General features: G+C 37.9%; 1 protein-coding gene across 2 annotated transcripts in view; it reads left to right on the top strand.

Moving 5' to 3' along the window:
• The window catches only part of RAB3GAP1 (RAB3 GTPase activating protein catalytic subunit 1), a 112,047-nt gene that overhangs the window by 28,225 nt on the left and 61,927 nt on the right, over positions 1–21,895 (top strand). For both annotated transcript variants that reach the window (XM_059875412.1, NM_001083483.1), the window contains 2 exon segments: positions 14,688–14,820; positions 17,864–17,942. In XM_059875412.1, coding sequence (XP_059731395.1) covers positions 14,688–14,820; positions 17,864–17,942 — 212 coding nt within the window.

The following is a 21,895-nucleotide window of genomic DNA, read 5'->3' as shown; positions in this document are numbered from 1 at the left end:
CCATAGACAGAAGAGCCTGGTGGGCTACAGTCTATGGGGTCACAAAGAGTTGGGCATGACTGAGCAAATTAACACTTTCACTTTCACCAGATTTAGCTGTGGCTTGCGAACTCGTTTAGTTGGCGGCATGCAAACACTTTTAATTGCAGGTGCGGGATCTAGTTCCTCAACCAGGAATTGAACTAGACTCCCTGCATTGGGAGCATGTAGTCTTAGCCATTGGACCACTAGGGAAATCTTGACCCATTGACTTTTTTTTTAATACCATTTTGTCCAGTCTCCATGTGTTTGTGTTTTTCCCACTTTCTTTCCTGTAATTGATATCTAATATCATACTGACGTGGCTGGAAAAAATACTTATTATTTCTAGCCTCTTAAATTTGTTGAGACTTGTTTTGTGGCCTAGCTTGTGATCTATCCTGGAGACCATCTCATGTTCACTTGAAAAGAATGTTTATTATGCCAGTTTTGGATAGGATGTTCTACACATCTCTATTAAGCCTAACTGGCATAACATGTCATTTAAGATTACTGTTTCCTCATTGGATCATCTCTCAAGTTACATGTGGTGTTAAACTCCCCTACTAGTACTGTATTATTGTCAGTTTTTCCTTTTATGTCTGTTAATATTTGCTCTATATATTTAGGTGCAACTGTATCAGGTGTACATACAGTAATAAATGTTATGTTCTCCCTTGTATCAGTTCCTTTATTATTATATAATGCCCCTTTTTCTTTTGTTGTAGACTTTTAAAGTCAACTGTGTCTGATAAGAATATCGTTCCCTACCTTTCTTGTCATTACCATTTGCATGAGATAACTGTTCCATCTCCTCTTAGTCTGTTTTAGCTTTGAGGTGAGTTCCTTGAATTTAGTGTTTAGATAGGTCTTTTTTTTTTTTTTTTAATCTTATAAGCTGTGTTATGTCTTTTAATTAGAATAGTCCATTGGCGTTTAAAGTGGTTATTGAAAAGTATGTACTTATTTTGTTACCTGTTTTCATTGTGTGTGTGGGGGGGGGCATGTCTCCATTCTTTTCTTTTACTTTCTTCCCTGTGATTTGATGATTTTCTTTAGTGGTATGCTTGGGTTCCTTTCTCTCTAGTTGTCTGTTTTAGGGTTTTGATTTGTGGTGACTGACTGGTTCATGTATTTTGACCTCTAACTATACCTACTTGTTTTAAACCGATAGTCATTTTAGTTCAAACTCATCTTAAAAGATCTACATTTTTTTTATTCCCCTTCCTGATGTTTAGTGTTTTTTGAAATTACATTTTCATATTTATCCCTTCCCTGGTGGTTCAGTTGGTAAAGAATCTGCCTGCAATACAGGAGACCTGGGTTAAATTCTTGGGTCAGGAAGATCCCCTGGAGGATAGTATAGCAACCGACTCCAGTATTCTTGCCTGGAGAATCCCATGGACAGAGGAACCTGGAAGACTACTGTCCATGAGGTTGCAAAGAGTCTGACACAACTCAGCAACTGAAACTTTGATTCATCCCTTAATTGTTTCATGTAGTTATAGTTGATTTTACATTTTTTATCTTTTAATTTTCATACTAGTTTAAGTGGTAGATCCACTTAAACTATGAGCCTTTATGAGTGGGGTTTTTCCTTTCCTGTAAATTCTTACTTCATTTTGTAGCCTTTTCATTTCCACTTACATGACCCTTTAACACTTCTTGTGGGAGTGTTGATTGAACTCTTTTAGTTTTTGCTTGTCAGAGAAGTTTTTTTATTCCTTCTTCAATTGTGAATGATAACCTTGCTGAGTAGAGTATCGGAGGTTGAAGGTTTCACAGTGCTCCCTTCTGGCCTGAAAAGTTTCTATAGAAAATCAGCTGATAGCCTTTGGGAGTTCCTTTATATGTGACTGTTTTTCTCTTGCTGCCTTTAGAATCTTTTTTACTTTTGCCATTTTAATTATGATATGTCTTATTGTGGTCTCTTTGGGTTCATTTTGATTGGAACTTTCTGTGCTTCCTGTACTTGAATGTATATTTCCTTCTTCTAGTTTGGCAGGTTTTCAGTCATAATCATAATTTGATAAACTGTAATACATTTTTTACTCCTTTCTCTCTCCTTCAGGGACCGCTATAATGTGAATGTTAATATGCTTGATGTACAAAAGGTCCCTTAAATTTTTCTCATTTTAAAAATGTTTTTCTTTTTGCTGTTCTGATTGTGTATTTTCCATTATTCTGTCTTCCAGATCACTTATGTATTATTTTGTATTACCTCAGTTCAGTTCAGTTCAGTTGCTCAGTCATGTCAGATGCTTTGCGACCCCATGAACGGCAGGCCTCCCTATCCATCACCAACTGCCGGAATCTACCCAAACCCATCCCATTGAGTTGGTGATGCCATCCAACCATCTCATCCTCTGTCGTCTCCTTCTCCTCCTGCACTCAATCTTTCCCAGCATCATGGTCTTTTCAAATGAGTCAGCTCTTCACATGAGGTGGCCAAAGTATTGGAGTTTCAGCTTCAACATCAGTCCTTCCAATGAACATCCAGGACTGGTCTCCTTTAGGATGGACTGGTTGGATCTCCTAGTTGTCCAAGGGACTCTCAAGAGTCTTCTCCAACACCACAGTTCAAAAGCATCAATTCCTCAGTGCTCAGCTTTCCTTATAGTCCAACTCTCACATCCATACATGACCACTGGAAAAACCATAGCCTTGACTCGACAGACCTTTGTTGACAAAGTAATGTCTCTGCTTTTTAATATGCTGTCTAGGTTGGTCATAACTTTTCTCGAAGGAGCAAGCATCTTTTACTTTCATGGCTGCAATCACCATCTGCAGTGATTTTGGAGCCCCAAAATAAAGTCTGTCACTGTTTCCACTGTTTCCCCATCTATTTGCCATGAAGTGATAGGACCATATGCCATGATCTTAGTTTTCTGAATGTTGCGCTTTAAGCCAACTTTTTCACTCTCCTCTTTCACCTTCATCAACAGCCTCTTTAGTTCTTCTTCACTTTCTGCCATAAAGGTGGTGTCATCTGCATATCTGAGGTTATTGATATTTCTCCCAGCAATCTTGATTCCACCTTGTGCTTCTTCCAGCCCCACGTTTCTCATGATGTACTCTGCATATAAGTTAAATAAGCAGGGTGACAATATACAGCCTTGACGTACTCCTTTCCCTGTTTGGAACCAGTCTGTTGTTCCATGTCCAGTTCTAACTGTTTGTTCCTGACTTGCATACAGGTTTCTCAAGAGACAGGTCAGGTGGTCTGGTATTCCGATCTCCTTCAGAGTTTTATCCTTTCAGTTTATTGTGATCTACACAGTGAAAGGCTTTGGCATAGTCAATTAAACAGAAATAGATGTTTTGTGGAACTCTCTTGCTTTTGCCATGATCCAGCAGATGTTGGCAATTTGATCTCTGGTTCCCCTGCCTTTTCTAAAACCAGCTTGAACATCTGGAAGTTCACAGTTCACGTATTGCTGAAGCCTGGCTTGGAGAATTTTGAGCATTACTTTACTAGCGTGTGAGATGAGTGCAATTGTGTGGTAGTTTGAGCATTCTTTGGCATCGCCTTTCTTTGGGACGGGAATGAAAACTGACCTTTTCCAGTCCAATGGCCACTGCTGAGTGTTCCAAATTTGCTGGCATATTGAGTGCAGCACTTTCACAGCATCATCTTTCAGGATTTGAAATAGCTCAACTGGAATTCCATCACCTCCACTAGCTTTGTTTGTAGTGATTCTTTCTAAGGGCTACTTGACTTCACATTCCAGGATGTCTGGCTCTAGGTGAGTGTGAGTGATCACACCATCATGATTATCTGGTTGTGAAGCTCTTTTTTGTACAGTTCTTCTGTGTATTCTTGCCACCTCTTCTTAATATCTTCTGCTTCTGTTACATCCATCCCATTTCTGTCCTTTATTGAGCCCATCTTTGCATGAAATGTTCCCTTGGTATCTCTAATTTTCTTAAAGAGATCTCTAGTCTTTGCCATTCCATTGTTTTCCTCCATTTTTTTTGCGTTGATCACTGAAGAAGGCTTTCTTATCTCTCCTTGCTATTCTTTGAAACTCTGCATTCAGATGTTTATATCTTGCCTTTTCTCCTTTGCTTTTCGCTTCTCTTCTTTTCACAGCTATTTGTAAGGCCTCCTCAGACGGTCATTTTTCTTTTTTGCATTTCTTTTTCTTGGGGAAGGTCTCGATTCTGTCTCCTGTACAATGTCATGAACCTCTGTCCATAGTTCATCAGGCAGTGTGCTGTTAATTCTTTTTAGTGTGTTTTTCATTTTAGTTATTGCAGTCTTCAGGTCTGCCTGATTCTTACTTGTTTTCTAGTTCATTGTTAATATTCTCACTGTGTTCATCTATTTTCTTTTCAAGTTCAGTTAGCATTCTTAATTACTAATGATTTGAACTCTTTATCTGATAAATTATGTTTTAGTAGTTGTTTTTTCAGGTGTTTTCCCCCTGTTCTTTTGTTTGAAACAAATGTCTTCTCATTTTGATTAACTTTCTCTGTCTCTGTGAAATTAGGTTAAAGTTACCTATCATGGTCTTGAAGGAGTGTCCTTGTGTGGGAGCATTGTTAGCAGTTTGTATGTGCCTGGTGGTTTTGGTGGGAGAGCTGGATGTGAAATGATCATGGGTCATGATGGCTGTCAGCTATCACCTGGTGGGAGGTGGGGCTGGAGATAGAGGGGCTAAAAGCTGGAGCTTCTATGATTCGTGGCTGTTTTAGCCCTGTGGGGGTGGGTCCCAGGGTGCTGTAGCAGAAGCCTTGAGGGTCAGTTCGAGCAGGTTTTGTTTCCTCTTAAGTGTGTGCACTCCCCACTCTTGGCAATGGCACCTTTGCCCTGGAGGGGAACTGTGCTGGAGCAGTTGGGGACAGAGCAAGCTCTTAATGTGTGCTGGGTTTTGTCCTGAATTGGTCCCAGCACACACCAGTTAGAGCTCTGGACAGTTCTGTATCTGTTGCCTCTCTGAGTGTTAGCATGACCACCCTTTGGCTACATTCCTCCTAAATGCACACTCTCCTTGGTTGCAACAGCCTTTCTCTCATGGGTAGCGGCATTATTGCTAGAGGTGCTAGAGCAGGCACTTGGTGTAGGCCATGGTGCCCACACTTTAGTGTGATGAGAAACCAGCCAGAAACTAAGGAAGTTTCACTCTTCTTCCTAGGCCTTGTTCTTGGGAGTAAGCAAGCATGTGTGTGCGTTCTTCAGTTACAAAGTTTTGCTTTCTTCTAGCTCTCCTATAAGTTCTGCTAGTTTTCAGAGATGGGACTACCAGACCACCTGACCTCCCTCTTTAGAAATTTGTATGCAGGTCAGGAAGCAACAGTTAGAACTGGACATGGAACAACAAACTGGTTCCACATAGGAAAAGGAGTACGTCAAGGCTGTATATTATCACCCTGTTTATTTAACTTATATGCAGAGCATCATGAGAAACGCTGGGCTGGAAGAAGCACAAGCTGGAATCAAGATTGCTGGGAGAAATATCAATAACCTCAGATATGCAGATGACACCACCCTCATGGCAGAAAGTGAAGAGGAACTAAAAAGCCTCTTGATGAAAGTGAAAGTGGAGAGTGAAAAAGTTGGCTTAAAACTCAACATTCAGAAAACTAAGATCATGGCATCTGGTCCCATCACTTCATGGGAAATAGATGGGGAAACAGTGGAAACAGTGTCAGACTTTATTTTTCTGGGCTCCAAAATCACTGCAGATGGTGACTGCAGCCATGAAATTAAAAGACGCTTACTCCTTGAAAGAAAAGTTATGACCAACCTAGATAGCATATTGAAAAGCAGAGACATTACTGTGCCAACAAAGGTCCGTCTAGTCAAGGCTATGGTTTTTCCAGTGGTCATGTATGGATGTGAGAGTTGGACTGTGAAGAAAGCTGAGCGCCAAAGAATTGATGTTTTTGAACTGTGGTGTTGGCAAAGACTCTTGAGAGTCCCTTGGACTGCATGGAGATCCAACCAGTCCATTTTGAAGGAGATCAGCCCTGGGATTTCTTTGGAAGGAATGATGCTAAAGCTGAAACTCCAGTACTTTGGCCACCTCATGCAAAGAGTTGACTCATTGGAAAAGACTGATGCTGGGAGGGATTGGGGGCAGGAGGAGAAGGGGACGACAGAGGATGAGATGGCTGGATGGCATCACTGACTTGATGGACGCGAGTCTGAGTGATCTCTGGGAGTTGGTGATGGACAGGGAGGCCTGGAGTGCTGCGATTCATGGGGTCGCAAAGAGTCGCACACGACTGAGTGAACTGAACTGAAGGAGGTGGATTCCTGTTGTTGTACAATATGTATGTGACTTGGACCACTTCTTTCTCTGAGACAATATCTGAGCCTGAGATATCCCCCTCCTCTTCTGTGTCCCTTCCTAACGCTGCAGGTCCTGATAGCTTTTGCTTACTTTCTACCTGACTTCTTGTGGATCTTGTCTCATAGTTGTCGTTGTAGAAGAGTCTTTCTGTCATTCTTCAATTTATTTACAGTATGAATTGCTCCACGTGTTGCTGTGTTCCTCTGGGGACATAAGCTCAGTAGTATCCTTCTACTCCACCAGTTGATCTCCTCCCTTGTTTCTGTGTTTTAAATTATAACCATCCTGGTGTTTATGAAGTGATGTCTCATTGTGACTTTAATTTGCATTTTCCTAACGGCCATTCATACTGAGCATTTTTGCATGTTCTTATTGGCCATTTGTATATCTTCTTTAGAGAAATATCTATTCCAATTCTTTGTCCATTTTTAAATTGAATTATTTTCTTCTTATTATGCATTTGTAAGTGTTCTTTAAGTCTGTTACGAGATATCTGATTCACACATTTTTTCCCATTATCCATGTTGCAGCATGTATCATGGGTTGTCTTTATTTTCTTGATGGTATCTGTAGTTCTTGCTCCTATATTTACATGTAAGATCCATTTTGAATTAATTTTTGTGCCTAGCATAAGGAAAGGTTCCACCTTCGTTTTTTTTTTTTTAAATTTTGTATGTGGTTCTTCAGTTGTCCCCAAATAGATGGTGTTTTAGTATTTGTATTTCAGTACTGCAAACATTCAAAAGGATTTCTTCCATCAGTGCAAGAAAATATTCACTTTTGCTCTATACTGAGATTTTATTTACTTGGGTTGCACTTTCAAATCACATGGAGTTTTTCAAAAATTTTAGTGTTCAGAGAGACACAACCTCAGATATTCTGATTTAATTATTCTATTGTGGAGTCTAGTTATTAGTACACTTTTTAAAAGCCTTGTGGGTGATTATAAAGTCTATTAGGTTCAGAACCATAGCTCTGTGCTCCTCAAAAAATGAAATGGAAAACCACCCACTATATTTTATGCTTTACTATATTTTCCTCCTTTTCAATAATGTGTTGTTTTTATCAGTAGAAAGAAAAAATTTTTCAATAATTGGTTAAACAATAAATTAGATAGAATTTTAGTTTTAAAATGAAAGATTATATGTTTAATGTTGGGTTGTTTATGATATGACGTTTGATTCTGGTAAATCAAACTAAATCTTAAAAATGACTTATGTTAGGTGTTACAGAAAATCTCTTAATCCAGGAAGGCAGTGGGCTTACCCATCTGTGTTAATTTGTACAGTGAGGAAATTAATTTCAGTAAGAACTCAACATGACTGTCACGTACGTCAATTCAAGTCAGAGAATACCTTTAGGATTGGGTTGTGTGCTATTTCAGGTAGTTAGACTAGATCTCAGTCTATATATTCTGTATAGTTACTGAAATATGTATAATATATTTGGAAAATATGGTTTTCTGACTATTGAAAGATAATTTCTAAGATACTTATTAAGCATGTAGTCACTTTCAGGTTCTGAGCTGCAAAGAATAGGCTGTAGTGTTTGTTCTTCACAGTCTAATCGAGAAGTAGATATATAAGTGACTTGAATAAGATGCTGTTCTATAGATTTAAATAAAACACTGAGAATCTTTACCTTTCGTGGCAATAAAGCAGATTTCCTATAGGAAATAACATTTAGAATGCATTTTGGAAAATGAATATATGAAAGGTATGCCAAGAGAAATAGAGAAGAGCAGGATAAATCATGCATAGATATCAAAGATAAAGCATATTTCTGGGGCAATACAAGTTGTTAGGCACTGTAACATAGGTAAATGGAAATGAACTGTGGAAGATAAAACTGTAAAAGGGTGGGGTCAGATGTGTGGGCTTTGTATGTCTACCAGTGTAAGTACATGCCATAGCAAACACCCTCTTCCAACAACACAAGAGATGACTCTACACATGGACATCACCAGATGGTCAACACCGAAATCGGATTGATTGTATTCTTTGCAGCCAAATATGGAGAAGCTCTATACAGTCAGCAAAAACAAGACGGGGAGCTAACTGTGGCTCAGATCATGAACTCCTTATTGTCAAATTTAGACTTAAATTGAAGAAAGTAGGGAAAACCAGTAGACCATTCAGGTATAACCTAAATAAAAACCCTTATGATTATACAGTGGAAGTGAGAAATAGATTTAAGGGACTAGATCTAATAGACAGATTGCCTGATGAACTATTGATGGAGGTTCATGACATTGTACAGGAGACAGGGATCAAGACCATCCCCATGGAAAAAAAATGCAAAAAAGCAAAATGGCTGCCTAAGGAGGCCTTACAAACAGCTGTGAAGAGAAGAGAAGTGAAAAGCAAAGGAGAAAAGGAAAGATAGACCCATTTGAATGCAGAGTTCCAAAGAATAGCAAGGAGAGATAAAAAGCCTTCCTCAGTGATGAATGCAAAGAAATAGAGGAAAACAACAGAATGGAAAAGACTAGAGATCTCTTCAAGAAAATTAGAGATACCAAGGGAAAATTTCATGAAAGATGGGCTTGATAAAGGACAGAAATAGTATGGACCTAACAGAAGCAGAAGATATTAAGAAGAGGTGGCAAGAATACACAGAAGAACTGTACAAAAAAGAGCTTCATGACCCAGATAATCATGGTGGTGTGATCACTCACACTCACCTAGAGCCAGACATCCTGGAATGTGAAGTCAAGTAGGCCTTAGAAAGCATCACTACAAACAAAGCTAGTGGAGGTGATGGAATTCCAGTTGAGCTATTTCAAATCCTGAAAGATGATGCTGTGAAAGTGCTGCACTCAATATGCCAGCAAATTTGGAACACTCAGCAGTGGCCATGGGACTGGAAAAGGTCAGTTTTCATTCCAATCCCAAAGAAAGACAATGCCAAAGAGTGCTCAGACTATTGCACAATTGCACTCATCTCACACACTAGTAAAGTAATGCTCAAAATTCTCCAAGCCAGGCTTCGGCAATACGTGAACTGTGAACTTCCAGATGTTCAAGCTGGTTTTAGAAAAGGCAGAGGAACCAGAGATCAAATTGCCAGCATTCTCTGGATCATCAAAAAAGCAAGAGAGTTCCAGAAAAACATCTACTTCTGCTTTATTGACTATGCCAAAGCCTTCGACTGTGTGGATCACAATAAACTGTGGAAAATTCTGAAAGAGATGGGAATACCAGACCACCTGACCTGCCTGTTGAGAAATCTGTATGCAAGTCAGGAACAAACAGTTAGAACTGGACATGGAACAACAGACTGGTTCCAAACAGGGAAAGGAGTACATCAAGGCTGTATATTGTCACCCTGCTTATTTAACTTATATGCAGAGTACATCATGAGAAACGTGGGGCTGGAAGAAGCACAAGCTCGAATCAGGATTTCCGGGAGAAATATCAATAACCTCAGATATGCAGATGACACCACCCTTATGGCAGAAAGTGAAGAAGAACTAAAGAGGCTCTTGATGAAGGTGAAAGAGGAGAGTGAAAAAGTTGGCTTAAAGCTCAACATTTAGAAAAGTAAGATCATGGCATCTGGTCCCATCACTTCATGGGAAATAGATGGGGAAACAGTGGAAACAGTGTCAGACTTTTTTTGGGGGGGGCTCCAAAATCACTGCAGATGGTGATTGAAGCCATGAAATTAAAAGACGCTTACTCCTTAGAAGGAAAGCTATGATCAACCTAGACAGCATATTAAAAAGCAGAGATACTACTTTGCCAACAAAGGTCTGTCTAGTCAAGGTAATGGTTTTTTCAGTAGTCATGTATGGATGTGAGAGTTGGACATTGAAGAAAGCTGAGTGCCGAAGAATTGATGCTTTTGAACTGTGGTGTTGGAGAAGACTCTTGAGAGTCCCTTGGACTGCAAGGAGGTCCAACCCGTCCATCCTAAAGGAGATCAGGGCTGGGGGTTCATTGGAAGGACTGATACTGAAGCTGAAACTCCAGTACTTTGGCTACCTCATGTGAAGAGTTGACTCATTGGAAAAGACCCTGATGCTGGGTCTGGAGGGGTTGGGGAGCAGGAGGAGAAGGGGACAACAGAGGATGAGATGGCTGGATATCATCACCAACTTGATGGACATGAGTCAGTGAACTCCGGCAGTTGGTGATGGACAGGGAGGCCTGGCGTGCTGTGATTCATGGGGTCGCAAGGAGTTGGACAGGACTGAGCGACTGAACTGAACTGAATACTGTCTCAAGTGCTGTAGCAAGGTAAATCTTAAAATCAGATAGTATACTTTTTCATCAAATTATTTTAGCTACTCTTGGTTCTTTGGATTTTCATATTAGTTTTAGAATGAGCTTGTCAGTCTTTACAAAATGGCTGCTGGGATATTGATTAGGATTTGATTGATTAGTATTGACATCTTAATGGTATTGTGTTTTCCAGTCTGTGTACATGATATCTCTGTTTAGGTGTTTAATATCTTTTTAGCAATACTTTGAGGTATTTTTAGGTAGAGTTCTTGTTCATCTTTCATTGAGTCTCTGCCGTAGATACTTGATTTTTTTGATGTCTTAAGAGTGATATGTAAAAAAAAATACTAATTTCCCAAGTGTTTGCTTGGGGGGGGGGGTGTGTGTGTATGTGTGTGTGTGTGTGTGTGTGTGTATGCAGATGATTTTTGTATACTGACCTTGAATACCACAACTTCATAAATTCATTAGTTTTAGTACTTTGTAGATTTGTTTGGACATATTATGTACATAATCAGGCCATTGGTGAAAGAAGATGGTTTTATTTCTTTCCAGTCTGTGTGCTTATTTCTTTTTATTGTCTGAGTAGGGCCATCAGAAGTTATATTTGAATTATTAGATTAATTCTGAACTAAATGTTGACCTTTCTGGTTCTAATAGTAAATATAATCTTTACAAGTGACTGTATCATAATGCAATTGAAGGAGGGAGGTTGGAGTGTTATTTTTCAATCAAGGTAAATTATCTTAAGTTTGTTCTGCATACAGAATCTGGATGTCCTTTATGTCAAATACAACCAAATCCACCTTGAGATAGCTGTTTGGTAAGGTTGACAGTCATGGTATCTAGAATGCAGGAGTAGGATCAAATGATGTTTCTTTGTATCATTTTTAAAAACTTAGGTTTTTTAAAATAAATATATTTTCTTTAAAATTTTTTATTTTACTTATTTAATACAAAAAATTGTTTTGGCTGTGCTACGAGGCATGCAAGGTCTTAGTTCCCTGATCGGGGCTTGAACATATGCCCCCTGCAGTGGAAAATGCCAAGTCTTAACCACTGGACCACCAGGCAAGTCTACTTTTTAAAGTCTCATTTTAAAATAATATTTCATAATGTCATTTGTAGCAACATGGGTGGATCTAGAGATTATCATACTAGGTGAAGCAAATCAGAAAGAGAAAGGCAAATACTGTATGATATCACTTACATGTGGAATCTAAAATATGACACAAATGAACTTACATATGAAACAGAAACAGTCTCAAAGGCATAGGAAACAGACTTGTGGTTGCCAAGGGGGAGGGGAGGTAGGGGAGGGTTGGATTGGGAGTTTGGGACTAGCAGATGCAAACTATTGTATATAGAATGGATAAAGAGCAAGGTCTTATTGTATAGCACAGGTACTGTATTCAATATCCTGGAATAAACCATAATGGAATAGAGTATGAAAAAGAATATATAACTGAATCACTTTGCTATACATCAGAAGCTGACACATTGTAAACCAAGTACATTTCAATTAAAACAAAAAAACCTCAAAAATTTTTTTTCAGCTTTTTTGCAAGCTTGAAATGGAACTTATCTCTCATTTTCTGGACTTCTCCCCCTACCTTAGTTTTAGATTCACTGCTTTATAGTGTGCTTTCTTCCTAGCAAACCAAGTTCTTATGTGTATCATTATTTCTTATTGCAGTTTGAGACTTTTGGTTTAGGTAATAGATATCTTAATTTAACATCAGTACTTTGGCCACCTCATGTGAAGAGTTGACTCATTGGAAAAGACTCTGATGCTGGGAGGGATTGGGGGCAGGAGGAGAAGGGGAAGACAGAGGATGAGATGGCTTCGTGGCATCACTGACTTGATGGATATGAGTCTGAGTGAACTCTGGGAGTTGGTGATGGACAGGGAGGCCTGGCGTGCTGTGATTCATGGGGTCACAAAGAGTCAGACACGATTGAGTGACTGAACTGAACTGAACTGAACTGAACCTCAGTTTAAGAAACCTAACATATAAAAAAAATCCTAGATTTTGATATGTAGCATGTTATTTGTTCAGTCACTCAGTTGTGTCTGATTCTTTGCGACGCCATGGACTGCAGCACATCAGGCTTCCCTGTCTTCCACCAACTCCTAGAGCTTGCTCAAACTCATGTCCGTTGAGTCGGTCATGCCATCCAGTGATCTCACTCTCGGTCATCCCCTTCTCCTGCCTTCAGACTTTCCCAGCATGGGGATCTTTTCTAATGAGTTGGCTCTTCCCATCAGGTGGCCAGAGTATTGGAGTTTCAGCTTCAGCATCAGTCCTTCCAATGAATATTCAGGATTGATTTCCTTTAGGATGGACTAGTTTGATCTCCTTGCAGTTCCAGGGACTCTCTCAAGAGTCTTCTTCAATACCACAGTTCAAAAGCATCAATTCTTTGGCGCTCAGCTTTCTTTATAGTCCAACTCTCACATTCATATGTGACTACTGGGAAAACCATAGCTTTGACTATATGGACCTCTGTTGGCAAAGTAATATCTCTGCTTTTTAATATGCTGTCTAGGTTGGTCGTAGCCTTTCTTTCAAGGAGCGTGCGTCTTTTAATTTCATGGCTGTAATCACCATCTGCAGTGATTTTGGAGCCCAAGAAAATAAAGTCTGTCACTGTTTCCATTGTTTTCCCATCTCTTTGCCATGAAGTGATGGGACCAGATGCCATGATCTTAGTTTTCTGCACGTTGAGTTTTAAGCCAACTTTTTCACTCTCCTCTCTCACCTTCATCAAGAGGCTGTTTATTTCCTCTTCATTTTCTGCCATACTGTTCATGCGGTTCTCAAGGCAAGAATACTGAAATGGTTTGCCATTCCCTTCTCCAGTGGAGCACGTTTTGTCAGAACTCTTCACCATCACCCATCCGTCTTGGGTGGCCCTACATGGCATGGCTCATAGTTTCATTAAATTAGACAAGGCTGTGATCCATGTGATCAGTTTGGTTAGTTTTCTGTGATATGTAGGATACGTGGTGGTTATTCTCGTCACAAAAAGATTCAGAATTTTATATGCCTTTCCAAGAATACATAAAACTGCTGGATGTTATATGATAGGTATAGTCCAAACAACACTTCTATTTTTATTTTATTTTATTTTTATGTATTCATTTTTTTACTTTACAATATTGTATTGGTTTTGCCATACATCTGCAGGATACAAACAACACTTTTAAAAACTCAGTGACTCACAGAATCATTCCTCACAGTTTCTTATCTAGTTTGGGGCTCTCTGTACTTGGAAGTTGCTGAGTTGGTATTTCTGCCTCTTGGTGGTGCTATGCTGTAATGACTATAGACTTCTCCAGTGGAAAGAACAGCAATGGGAGACTAGAAGCTTTGTGAGAAAAATCCTTTTTTATGATTATATTATGTAAGTAAGGGCGCTATTTGAAACTTTTAATTAAAATGTTTTCCAATCAAATTGATATTTAAGTGAAAATATTTGAATGCCAGAGCTGGATAAAGAAACTCACAGAACCTGTTAAGCAAATAAATGCTACAGATACCATATTACTTAAAGTGATTTTACAGATATGCTTGTTTCTGAAGCAATTTCTGATCTCCCAGTAATGCTGTGTACTACATAGTGATGTTATTAGATTTGAGATTTTTATAATAAATATTTTATTGTCATGTATTTTTTCTAATTTTTAAAATTTATGAAACCCTTGTTTAACCAGTTTCTGTTAAAAGATACTCAGATTCTGCTGTTGGTAGAGAGAGTTGGGTTTTGGGTTTTTTTTTTTTTGGTATGTGAAGAGGCATGGGATTTACTATATATTCATTATTTTATATAGAGACTCATCTTACCAAAATTGCTTGATTATTTGAAAATTACAATTTTGTTAGGCACTTGATAGTTAATTTTCTAGGGAAATTTTCTTTTTAAAGGACCACTGTGATAAGTCACTTATAAATAATTTCCTCTTGGTTTATTCACTTGTATGTTTTTCCTTTTCCCTTTTGGGGAGGATAAATATAGGATCAAGTTTTTAGATTAAGAGGCAGAAAAAGGGAAAAAAGATTTGTGGTTAAAAAACTAATGATAACTATTGAATATGTTATGGTGGATGTTTTTTCTTTTTTTGTTTTTCTGTGAAATACAGGGTATATTTACTTCTGGGACATGGGAAGAGAAATCAGATGAGATCTCCTTTGCAGACTTCAAGTTCTCAGTCACTCATCATTATCTTGTACAAGAATCCACTGATAAAGAAGCAAAGGATGAAGTACTAGAAGGTAAGTTTTCACTACATATTTTTAAACTCTTGTAAGAGTGATTTTAACTTTAAATTATGAATTTAGTTCACTTAATTAAATAGTATTCTCTGGAGATGTTTTACATATGCACAGTTGTTTCACCACACCTGAAATAGAGTATGATCTTTGCAGAGTAATTATTACAGCATCATTCATTTTTAAATTAGTTAAGTCATTTATTTGTAGAGTGCCTAACATGTGCTAGGGCTTCCCTCATAGCTCAGTCGGTAAATCAACTACCTGCAATGCAGGAGACCCAAGTTTGATTCCTGGGTTGGGAAGATCCCCTGGAGAAGGAAATGGTGACCCACTCCAGTATTCTTGTCTGGAGAATCCCATGGACAGAGAGGAACCTGGCGGGCTGTAGTCCCTGGGGTCACAAGAGTTGGACACGACTAACCAAACATGTGCTAGGTTCTGTGCAAAGTCCAATTGAGAAAATGTACATTTCAGTAGGGGAGTTAAAGTCTATAAGTAAGTAACAATAATAAAAGGTAAAAAGTGATAAATGCTATCCCAAAGCACAAAGTTTTACTGGAGTTCAGAGGAGAAAAGATCAGTTTTAATCCAGAGAGATCAGAGAAGGTGTTATGGAGAATTAGGTAACTAAGCTGGGCTTTGAAGAATTTTTGAAAGTTGTTATTGATTAGTCAGTGTTGGCTTTGTGTATGCCCCAGACTTTGGAGGCAGATCAAGTGGATTAAAATTCTGGTTTTTCTCCTTATGGATTACTTGACCTTTCTAAGCTTGACTGATCTCATTTGTAAAATGAAGTAATCCTACCTGGAGGGTAAGTGGGAAGATTTAATAAGATACTGTACATAAGTGTGTATCTCACCATTACTAATGTTATCAGCCTCTTGTACAAGCATTGCAATTAGTATTCAAGCTAGCAAACATCCTTTGCCGCTTAATAAAGGATTCTGAGAGTTTTATTTCTTCCCCCTACAAAATTGCAAAGGTAATTTTAATTTATATTATCAATCATTTTATTTATTTATATTTTTATTGATGTATAATTGCTTTACAATGTTGTATTAGTTTATGCTGTACAACAAGGTGAATCAGCTACATGTATACATATATCCCTTCCCTCTTGAACCTCCTCCCCACCGCCATCCCACCCCCTAGACCGTCACAGCGTGGAGCTGAGCTCCCTGTGCTATATAGCAGCTTCCCACTAGCTATTTTACACCTGATGGTGAATATCTGTCAGTCATACCCTCCCAATTTGTCACACATATATTACCAGTTATTTTAAGAGAAGAATACGTGTTAAAATAGTCTTTTTAAAATATAATAATCTCATAATTTATTACTAAGTTGAAATACAATAATTTCTAATTCTGAGTTAATAATTTTATTAAATTTTGCAAAAAAAAAATTTTTTTTTGCATTTCCTATTGAAATAAAGTACCTGTTTCAGTACCTGGCCCAATGTTAGATGGTGCTTATAGTTGTTAATAGGTCACATTATCCAAAATCTTTGTTCTGAGATTTGCTAATATAAAATAGTGAGTGAGCAAGGTATTAAAAAGTGTGAATTTTGAATCTGGTCAAATACTCTTTTTCATTCACTCAGAAAATAAGTATGTACAATGAGTGTTCAAGTTTTGATGGTCAAAATAGATTATCATTTCTAAGTGTAAGCCTGAAATATTATGTACCTTTTCTTACGTAGGAATAAAATTATATTACCTTTTCTATTGTATATATTATTTTCACAAAACAATTAGGTAGCATCTGCATTTACATTCATAAACTAGGATAGATAATTTGACCATGTACATACATGGATAAGACAATTATACAACAAAATAAAATAAACCAGAATATGGGTATGTATACTTTAAGAATAAGGGGAAGAGGGAAATACACATAGCTGGTGGAAGCCAATACACATAGCTGGTGGAAGCCTAGTAATAGCCTAAAGATTTCTGGGTCCAGCATTCTGCTGATTAATGACGGAAACTGTTCAAGGTATAGAAATCTTGGGTGTTGTTAATTTGTAGAGAAAACATACATCAGGGAAAAGCTATTGTAATAAGGAGGCTTAGAATCAGTGTTTCTGAGATAGACAAAGGAGACTGGAATGATGAGAGATAATGAATGAATTTAAGATAGTTAAGGCATTATTGCTGCATATGTGTATATATTTGGGAGTTTTAACTTGGTTGTGATCGAAGCTGTAACTAATGGTAGAAGTTAGAAGCAAATCATCAGCTCAGTTAATTTGGAGATACACATTTAAAACTATATTATCAGAGGTCAGAAGATTTGAGTACTATTGAATTGCTTATTGCTTTAGTTAAGTAGAGCATCAAGTTATTAGTATTCTCCTATTTATTCTTTTAACAGATTAACAAAATATAAATTTGCTAAGCAAGTATAGCTGTATAGCAAAAGGAAGTATTTTTATGAGCATTTTTTATGCTTTGAACTTATTGTGTATTTTCAAGTATAAATAATAATCATTGATGTTAGTATCTTATTACGGATTGTAATGCAAGTACTTCCACATATATGGGTTATAAAGGAGAAAAAGCTTAGTGGTTTTACAAGAATATTTAAGATGGCCAGAGATGAACAAAGGCTAGCTATGGGAGGTGATATAGAATTGACAGACTCTATATATAAATTTTGAAGAAAAGTAAAGACCAAGGGCATGCCAAGAAGAACAAAAAAAACCAAGGCTTTCTAGTAAGGAATGAAGAATTGTTTGAGTCATGATTTAGAAAAATGGAAAATACTATAAACATGGGAATGAGAGATATATATATATATATTTTTTTTTTTTTTAGAGACTGGCTTTTTTTTTTTTTTTTTTTTTAAGAAAAGAGAGAGCGAGAGAGAGATACCCGTGTCCTTCCAAAGTTTATCTTTAGCCCTAGATGTAAATCCTTAAGCAATGGCAAAACTACATGGACTAACAAGACGTGTTATAGACTATCTTTAAATTATATGATGAAATTCTGCCTTAGAATGAATGTACTCACTTGTTCATTGTCAAATGTTTCTGTAGATGTTATTCCACAACCTATGCAAGATTTGCTGTGTATGAATAATGACTTTCCTCCCAGAGCACATTGCCTGGTAAGATGGTAAGTATACATTTTACACAAATAACTTTCAGAATGTTTGTCAGGGAGGCCCCCAGACTGCCCGCAAGATAGATGATTTGCTGGGAATTCGCACAGGACTCAGCATGTATTGATAGTTGCTCTTACTGCTAGGATTTCTTACAGTGACAGAATGCAAAGCAAAATCAGCAAAGAGGAAAAGTGCCTGAGGCAAAGTTTGGAGGAAGTGCAGGTGTTTAAGAGTCCTTTCCTAATGGAGTCACACAGGGCATACTGAATTCCCTTAGCAACAAGTTGTGACAATACATAATTGTCTACCAGAGAAACTTGTTTGTAGAAGCTCAGCTCTCTCAGGTTTTTAACTAGTGACATGTCACGTACGTACCTTCTGACTGTGACATAAGAAAATTTCAGACTCCTAGAAGGAAAGCAGGTAAACCTGCTGTTTAAACCATGTTGTTTGTACAATTTAGGCACAATAACTTTATTGGTTAGGATAAATGATGTGACCCCTCCCCAAATCCAAGTACCCAAACCCAAATATCAACCAGGCCTTGCAAGTAGGCCTTTCTGAGGGTAGCAGTCACAGGGCCGTTAACTCTCTTTTGCACAGTAGTCATAGTCCAGGTTGTACTTAACTATGATTCTGATGACTAGCATAGAACAATTAAATATAGAAAGCTGCATATATATTGTTGAAAATTGAATTGACATAAAATATTGATCTCAGTTATGTTATAACATCAAAACTCAATTGTGTCTTAGTTATAAATGTGGTATGTTAATTTAAGATTATCACATTTAAAAAGTCTTGTAATCTCTCTGAAGTTCTTTTAATTTTTTTCATTTATTCACAGCATTTCTTTATTTTGGAGATGTTAGTGTTAAAACATAACACTATATTCACTCACTCACCAAAATGGCCCAAGTATAAGTATATGGTCAAAAAAGAAGACCTAGTTAAAGGAAATTTGTATACTGGTTTTAATTTACTCTATTGGCCTGAGTCAGTCTTTTGATTTTTTTTTTTTTTAATTAAAGAATTTCTAAGGAAGGGGAAGAATGATAATCTGTGTTTCATTCCATTGTGACACATAAAATTATTTGCATATGCAATAAACTGGATAATGTTTCATAAATAGTCCCATTATTTATTATTATTATTTATTTTTGCTGTGCAAGGTCTTTGTTGCTGTGCAGGATTTCCCTAGTTGCTGTGAGGAGAAGCTACTCTGTAGTTGCAATGTGTGGACTTCTTACTGCCATGGCTTCTCTTATTGTGGAGCACAGACTCTATCTAGGTCACGTGGGCTTCGGTAGCTGTGGCTAACTGGCTCTAGAGCACAGTCTCAGTAATGGTGGTACATGGGCTTAGTTGCTCCGTGGCATGTGGGCTCTTTCTGGACCAGGGATTGAACCCCTGTCTCCTGCATTGGCAGGCAAATTCTTTACCACTGAGCCACCAGGGAAGTCCCCATCCTGATTCTCTTATCTTTTAGAATATAAATACATACATTTAATATGACAAAATATATCAGAAGGCAGCATGGTGTCATAGAGTTTGCATTTACATTCATTCATTCAGCATTAATTGATCTACTGTTTGGCCAGGCAGTGAATTAGACAAACTAATATTTAATTTCTAGCTCAGGTACCTATTACCTCAGAAACTTTGGGCAAAACTTAATTTCGCTGATTTGGTTTCTAAGTTGATGAAGTCAAAATAATAAATAATATGTACCGTTGAGAGTATTTGTGAGGATTTAATAAGATAATAACATTATATATATCACATATATATATCAAAATTACAATGCTGTTATATAATTTCTGTTCAGCTTTTTAATATTTCAAGAAAGTGTACTGACACATAGTCCATGGTTAAATATTCATTGAGTGAATTTGTGAAATCTTTCTTTGTGTTAATGAATCACTTGTTAGTGATTTGTTTATATATTAATGAAAATCACTTGTTAGTTTTTTAATGTTCCCATTTTTATAAAATTTTATTTTAGAAATTAACATACAGTAAGTTGGACTTTTTTTTGATGTTCACTGAACTTTAACACATATGTTGTTCATTTGCTAAGTTGTGTCCAGCTCTTTGCCGAACTAAAGCACGCCAGACATCCCTGTCCTTCCCTATCTCCCAGAGTTTGGTCAAGCTTATGTCCATTGAGTCTGTGATGCAATCTAACCATCTCATCCTCTGCTGCCCCTTTCTCTTGCCCTCAGTCTTACCCAGCATCAGGGTCTTTTCTAGTGAGTAGGCTCTTCGCATCAGGTAACCAAAGTATTGGAACTTCAGCTTCAGTATCAGTCACTCCAATGAATCTTTAGGGTTGATTTTCTTTAGGATTGACTGGTTTGATCTCATTGCAATCGAAAAGACTCTTAAGAGTCTTCTCCAGCACCACAATTTGAAGGCATCAGTTCTTCAGCTGTCAGCCTTCTTTATGGTTCCATTCTCATATGCATATATGACTACTGGAAAAACCATAGCTTTGGCTATACAGACCTTTGTTGGCAAATGATGTCTCTGCTTTTTAATACATTGTCTAGGTTTTTCATAGCTTTTCTTCCAAGGAGCAAGTATCTTTTAATTTTGTGGCTACACTCACTCTGCAGTAATTTTGGAGCCCAAGGAAACAAAATCCGTCACTGTTTCCAGTTTTTTCCCATCTGTTTGCCATGAGGTGATGGGACCAGACGCCATGATATTCATTTTTTAAATATTGAGTTTTAAGGTAGCTTTTTCACTCTCCTTTTTTTACCCTCAACAAGAGGCTCCTTAACTCCTCTTTGCTTTCTGCCATTAGAGTGAAAATAATGGTACCATGTACATTCCCTGGTGGCTCAGATGGTAAAGAATCTGCCTGCAATACAGGAAACCCAGGTTCAATCCCTGGCTCAGGAAGACCCCTGGAAAAGGGAATGGCTACTCAATCCAGTATTCTTGCCTGGAAAATCCTATGGACAGGGGAGCCTAAAGAGCTACAGTACATAGGGTTGCAAAAAGTCAGACATAACTGAGCGACTAATACTTCCAGGTTTTTCTTTTTCATGTGCATTTGTATACAAGTTTTTAAAAATATTTACTTATTTGGCTGTGTTGAATCTTAGTTGCAGTACTTGGAATCGTTTTTGCGTTTTACAGTATATAGGCTCTAGAATGTGTGGGCCTGGGGGCATGTGAGATCTTAGTTCCCCAATCAGGAATTGAACCAATGTCCCCTGCATTGCACGGTGGATTCTTAGTTACTGGGCCACCAGGGAAGTCCCCTATAGTTTTTAAAGCTGGTACCACAGAGTATAGGATAGTTGTGTAACCTCCCCCAAACTCTTCTCCATTCTAATATTTGGCAGTCACTAACATGGAACAGCAAACTGGTTCCAAATAGGAAAAGGAGTACGTCAAGGCTGTATTTTGTCACTCTGCTTGTTTAACTTCTATGCAGAGTACATCATGAGAAACGCTGGGGCTGGAAGAAGCACAAGCTGGAATCAGGATTGCTGGGAGAAATATCAATAACCTCAGATATGCAGATGACACCACCTTATGGCAGAAAGTGAAGAGGAACTAAAAAACCTCTTGATGAAAGTGAAAGTGGAGAATGAAAAAGTTGGCTTAAAGCTCAACATTCAGAAAACGAAGATCATGGCATCCGGTCCCATCACTTCATGGGAAATAGATGGGGAAACAGTGGAAACAGTGTCAGACTTTATTTTGGGGGGCTCCAAAATCATTGCAGATGGTGACTGCAGCCATGAAATTAAAAGACGCTTACTCCTTGGAAGGAAAGTTATGACCAACCTAGATAGCATATTCAAAAGCAGAAACATTACTTTGCCAACAAAGGTTCGTCTAGTCAAGGCTATGATTTTTCCTGTGGTCATGTATGGATGTGAGAGTTGGACTGCGAAGAAGGCTGAGCGCCGAAGAATTGATGCTTTTGAATTGTGGTGTTGGAGAA

This window comes from Bos taurus, chromosome 2 (assembly GCF_002263795.3).
Source record: "Bos taurus isolate L1 Dominette 01449 registration number 42190680 breed Hereford chromosome 2, ARS-UCD2.0, whole genome shotgun sequence".
Taxonomy (NCBI): Eukaryota; Metazoa; Chordata; class Mammalia; order Artiodactyla; family Bovidae; genus Bos; species Bos taurus.
This window is presented reverse-complemented; position numbering and strand designations above follow the sequence as displayed.